The 6,000-nt window shown below is 46.0% G+C and overlaps 1 protein-coding gene across 1 annotated transcript in view; it reads right to left on the bottom strand.

Moving 5' to 3' along the window:
- Positions 1-2,769: 2,769 nt before the first annotated feature.
- Positions 2,770-6,000, bottom strand: part of CEP112 (centrosomal protein 112) — a 135,037-nt gene continuing 131,806 nt past the window's right edge. The window contains exons 25-26 of the mRNA XM_026046715.1: positions 4,233-4,297; positions 2,770-3,148 (exon numbers count right to left, since the gene is read on the bottom strand). Of these exons, the coding sequence (XP_025902500.1) occupies positions 3,145-3,148; positions 4,233-4,297 (69 nt within the window). The 3' untranslated portion in view covers positions 2,770-3,144. The remainder of the gene's footprint in view (positions 3,149-4,232; positions 4,298-6,000) is intronic.

Genomic DNA, 6,000 nt, shown 5'->3' with positions numbered 1-6,000 from the left:
CTTTCAGACCAGTACCAGTGATGAGGATGTGCCCRGCACTGGTGGAGACTGGTCCAGGAAGGGTTGTACATGGAAATATGGGGGCTTCTGCCAGCTCTTCTCATCACTTACACCAAAGATTTTGCTTAAAATGAAATTTAAAGTTCAATGGCGCTAGCAACAGCACGAGGAAAGGCACCAGGAAAGGCAAGGAAGTCTTTTCTCCAAACAGCCCCTTGAAGCAAGGAAAGCAGGAAGCAGGATGGGATCCCATTCACAAAAATAACCCCTAATTTGGGGAGGAAAAGTTATATTTAATTATCCTCCTTTCTTGGCTGGAGTTGACCAACTGCGTATCTTCTACTGGCGTTATCAAAGACGCCACCAGCACAAGGGCACATCTAATTTTAAGTGGGCTTTGGTTGGCAGACTTAAAATTGATCGTGCATTTTGGTTTCAGTAATTTGCAATTTCTGCAATCTTTGATAATGCACTTTAAAGAGCAAGCCTTCTTTAATGACAAAGGCTTAAAAGAAATGACCTTTCTGAGCAAAATATCAAAGCTGAGGAAAGACAGTTCCTTGGAAAAAAAAAAAAAAAAATGACCTTGTGTTCTGAAACTTTTTTCATACAATATCTGATGTCTTCCTTTTCCTTTGTACCCTCAGAACGAGACCAAGGATGATTTAGCGGTGTGCGGTGCCTCCAGTACAGTTTGTGATGTGGGAAGGACTCGCAGGGCCTTACGATAATTAAAAAGAGCAGATCCCCTAGACACCCTCTCTGCAGACCGCTCCTCTTCAGAATCAAAGTCCTGTGTGTTTTTCTGGAAATTCATGAGTGTTCAGCACTACGGGACACTACAGCCATCACAGGTATTTTCTTCTGGTTGCAATAAAACGTTTTTTTGTGCAGCCAAAGCCTTTCTGGGGTTGAGGAGGAATGGGCAAGTAGCAGGAGTGGCACCTCTACAATTAACGCCCTGTTGCAGCAGCCGGTGACGGCTGGAAGGGAAGACCTGGGGCCGCTGGATCCCGGTTCTGCCGATTGCCAGGGAAATCAGCACGTTTGTTACACATAACAGCAGCACAGCCAAGTTTCACCTTGATAAGGGGTAACCTCCTTTGATAGCGCCGCACGACGTTCTGTCACGCCGCCGCTTTCTTGTGTGCTTCTACGCAGAATGGAACAAGCGTCTTTCACGGAGCGAAAATCAGTAAAATGATGTTATACAAGAGCAACCCCCCCAGCTCTAACCACATCCAAGGCAGCTCTGCTGGCGCTTGCTTCCTAGGCAGGGAGAGCCAGTACTGGGAATGACAGCGCAAGGCAGGAGCGCTCCCAACCTGCAGACACCCCTAACCTTGCAGCGAAGACTTGACTGCCCTCTCGTTACAGGAAACGATCAGGGGAATGTTAAAATTAATTGTTAAAAATGTTAAAATGTTGATTTGCCGCCCCAGCAAATCAAGAATTTATTTTATTAGGTTTATAGAACTTTAAAAAYGGGCCTCGCGCTATATTTAGTATCAGAGAGAGCTTCCCGTGTTTTAAAACTCCCAGACTGACAAGGACAATTTTCTCAATCTGTCTTTTGATCGCCAGTGGCATCAGGAACCCACGTGGATCAACTGAACAAAACCCAGGCCCGAATCCAGCCAGGAGCTGCGTCCAGGAGAGGCTGCAGGGCTCTGGTTGTCACCTCACCACTTGGGCCACCAGGACAGCGTGCAGAAACGTCAGCAGAGCCGGGAGCCGAGGAGCACAGCCGCCTTATTTCTTTTGTGGGCGATAAGCGAGGTTTCACGTCAGCACCCGCGGTGACGCGGTAAATCACCGTACCTCACGACACAGCACCTGCCTCTGCTGAAGGCCCTGCACCCCCGAGCAAACACGCTGGATTTTACTGCCCACAATTAACCCACCGCATCCCTGCGAATTCCTCCTGCTCCAGCTCCCCGGGCCAGGCTTTGTGGCACCTGCCGCACACCTCCGCGCTTATCAGAGCCGCCACGAACCCTTATCTGCAGGGAGAAGGGTCACTTGTTGATTCAAGGGAGGTGGAAAAGCTTCCTGGTTGCCTCTGTCCTCCCATGGGTGCCCTAGAGCTCCCTGCGGCCTTGGTCCTGCTTCACGTGCCCAGGACACGAGTTCTGGGCCCCGTCTCAAGCCCTCGGGCCGCTCACGGTGACACGACGTGAGCGCGGCCGTCGGGACGGTGCTTAGGAGATAAAAGCTGCTCCCGTGTTCTCCCTGTCTGAATTCACCAATGACYAACTTCCAAATGGACACTCTTGTGCACGGGCAGCCAAGAGAGAAGTCAGCCCCAGGTCTGCGAGGAGCTACCAGAACCAAGCCCCAMGCAGGGGCTTTCAGCTTTGCCTCATCCTCTGCAAAACCTTAGGAATCTGCTTCAGCTGAGCAGGGCTGTTCAGTCAGGAGTCAGGACACGAGTGTGCACAACCAGGGCCAACCCCTGGAACACACCACTGCACCGGGAGCAACGCGCAGGGGCTCCCTCCTGCACCAAACCCAGCCGGGGCACTTGCATCTTTAACCGAAAGCAGGGGCTGCAATTGTCACTAYTGAGGCTTCCATCCTCACTCCAAGATTTTTCCCTGAAATAAGCATCGAATAGTTTCCAAGTAAAACAAAATAAAAGCYAAACAAATCTCTCCAATGCATTATAGGTATTCAAAGGAGTGAAATGCCCAAGCAGTACAATAATGTCAAAACAAAATCGTACAAAATAATATTTTAATATTATGTAAACATATGGACACAAAACAATGTCAAAATATGATAAAGTATCTTGGACAATAATAATAGAAAAATGTAATTTTTCATGTATAAAAGTAAATAGAATGGTATGAGGAACTAATAACAAAATATTAGCAGATGAAGTTTTTGTTTCAGTAAGCAAACTCAACACACAGTAGAGCAAAAGTGTAAGTCTGCAATAAGATAATGATAAAAAACAATGGAAGGAAGATACAACTTAAAAAACGCTGGCACGAGCAATGGACATGTTTTCACGAACTTAATTACATTTTATGTGCTAACAAAACAGCCACTGATCTTTACATTTTAATTTACAAGAGCCAAATCTTCAAACCTATTCAAAGCAGTCTCTTTGACATCGAAGAAATCCAGCAGCTCCCGCAGCTACCTGAAAATTAAGAGAGTCCCGTTAGCCAAATCCTGTTACTCTTCCCAGCCAAATCCTGYTACTCTTCCCAGCAAAACAAATGCAGCAGGCAGGTCTGAGGGCTGGATCTCGGGAACCCGGGTCGGGCTGTGGCTGCAGCGTGGCTCTTGGTCACTCACCCTTGGGCCTGATGCATGGCACACAACAATTTAAACATCTATTTTCCTGAGAAAAGACACTAAGTGGAAAGATCTGAGACAAAAAGCCTCCCTTTGTAACGTTGCTGCTGTTGCTGGGGAGACTTTCGAGACCAGCTTCAAGCTTTGAATTTACCTGAGTTACCTACACTAGGCAGGTCACCAAGCAGCTATGGCACAAGCAACTGCTGCAGTTTCATCTTCCAATTAGCAGTAGCTAATTCTTGTTAACAAATATTTTCAGATGAAGATTTTCAGGCAACTTCTGCACTGTTAACATTTAATACAATTTTATATATTTTTAACAAGTGTTCACATTATTTCTGCAAGCACACATTTTCATTTGCAGAAACCCTCCTGTGAGATCTGCAAATATCAATGAAATGCATAAATACAAGAAGCCYGAGTGACTTTACTGAGTTTCCTGTTACTCACCCATCCATGTGAATCACCCATTCTAAAGGCATGGCAAGTCTTTTTTATTGCCGCAGCACTTGCCATAATTTATATTGGAGGGTGTAAACGTTTGGAAAAGAGAAAAAAAGAAAAGCTCAGGCTCCTGGAGATCCGGTGCTTTGAAGATGCGATCTGGAATATTATGCATTGCATCATTGTTTTCTATCTTAAAAGGAGGTGGCATCACCGCAGAGCTGCAGCTGTGCTCCGAGCCACGGTCTCATCATGAGCAGGGAGGCAAGGCCCAGACTTGCAGTGCACCTGCAGGTTCTCTAATCTCGCTCTCCTAGTCCTGACTAAGCACTGGGAAAATTCTCAGGCGCTTGTTTACTGGAAATAAGGAGCTTTTAAAACTGCAACCGTACTCGAGTGTTTTAATTAAACCATAGAACTTTAGAAACTGGTATGCACAGGTGTGAAACGGTGCGAACTCCTCAGGGATGCTCACGTACCTTCGGGTGCGGTAGGTGTCCAGCTCTTCCTGGAGGACCGATGCTCTCTTCTGCAGAATAGTTACCTGCAAAACACATCTACGTGAGAATGGTGGATCAAATCCTAATTAGTAATTTTGGATGGATTTCATAGCGGGTGACTTTCTTCACACAGAASCCCCTTGGCTGCATGGACAGTTGCTCGCACGGCTTCCCTGGTTGGTGTGCCCTGCTGCCCACTATCCAGGTAGTCAAAGTGGTTTCAAGTCCAACTTGAGTTAACATATGGACTGTAAAACAGTTTGGGAACCCAAGCTCTACTCTCAAACCCAATATAAAGACAGTCCTTCGCTCCCTGCGCCTTTGTGATGAGCATACTCACCTGTCCTGGAAGGCTGTGAAAATTCAGGTTTATTAACACGGTGCAGCCACTTGTGGACAGCTCACCCAGAGCACCCAGCTGGGCAGCGTGCTTTGTATCCAGCAGCATTTCACCAAACTCTGCCCAAGCACCAAGGGTTTTCATTTTTGTTTATTTTTATCGCTGCTTGGCGCTTTCACCCAGCCCGTCCTCTTCATCCTCCTCCAACAATAAATAACCCTGACAGGTGCACGGATTCCAGCGCCCGGCTCGTCTGATGTTTGCCAAGAGGAATTCCAGCAATTTTGGAAGGCCAGGACACCTGTGCTGCTTAGCAAACGGTCGGCGACTACAGCGCTGGAAATAGCGCCGGCAGCTACGTAGTGCCGGGATAACACCCAGTTTGTAGTGCGTGCAGTTACTTCTCCTCTTTTGAAATGCTGCTGATGCTCAGAGAAGCCTTGCAGGTGGATATCGGAGCCTATTCCTTTTTTTTAACTCCTTCCTTCGAGGTGTGGTGTCCTTGGTTAGCTCTAGGGAGGGCTTCCTAGCCGACAGTGTTAGCAGTCAACCACACTTTAAAAATAGCTTTTTGCCATCAACTGGAAATAGATGTCCCCAGGGATCCTTAACTCTTTCTTTCCCACAACTATTCAGATGAGAAAGAGCATCACTTCCCTTTGGGATTCCTTGAYAAACATGATGTTTAACTTGTGTCACCACCAGCACTTAGCAATAGAAAACTTTCTCTTATGGACACTTCATATTAAAGGCAAATTTGCCAGGGGAAATTTCTCATGCAGAGCAGAAGAACTGCAGAATAACAATAATATAATAGTAAAATAAATCCCAGCAAACATTAGATTACAACCTTCTCTATATGGAGAGATTGTATAAATAAGAAAAATGAAGAGTATGTAGATCTATAATAGCATAAAAATATGCCCTGAAACTCTGTTTAAGGTGTGTGTCGGGATCAAGCCTAAACCGACATGCTGTGTCCTCAGGGCTCCCGCTTTTCTCAGAGCTCAGGGCCAGCTCTTAGTCACCGGCATTCCCAGGTCCTGTTCTGGCTTTTCCCTCCTTCCCAAGATAGCCCTTCCTATCAGGTTTAAATATGTTAAGTGTTTAAATGCACAGTCCTGCATTAGGCCATTTGCAAACACCTTTGCAAACAGTGTTTTATTCRGGCCAATCTACCAAAAAATACAGATTATTCTGCATCCATGGCCACTCCTATTTATTGCTAATTAGCCTTCCTCATACCTTCATGTTTCTGCAAGTTCAGGCAATGCTGACATTATGTTTTCTTTGAGCTCCTAATATACTGAATAGGGCAGTGCTGAATAGCTTTTTTTGGGATCACATATAAGAAATAAACCCAATTTGTTAGTAGTTCCCTATTTACAATGACATGTTGATATTTCT

The sequence above is a fragment of the Nothoprocta perdicaria genome, unplaced genomic scaffold (assembly GCF_003342845.1).
Source record: "Nothoprocta perdicaria isolate Ctin4 unplaced genomic scaffold, notPer1 scaffold_46, whole genome shotgun sequence".
Lineage (NCBI taxonomy): Eukaryota > Metazoa > Chordata > Aves > Tinamiformes > Tinamidae > Nothoprocta > Nothoprocta perdicaria.
This window is presented reverse-complemented; position numbering and strand designations above follow the sequence as displayed.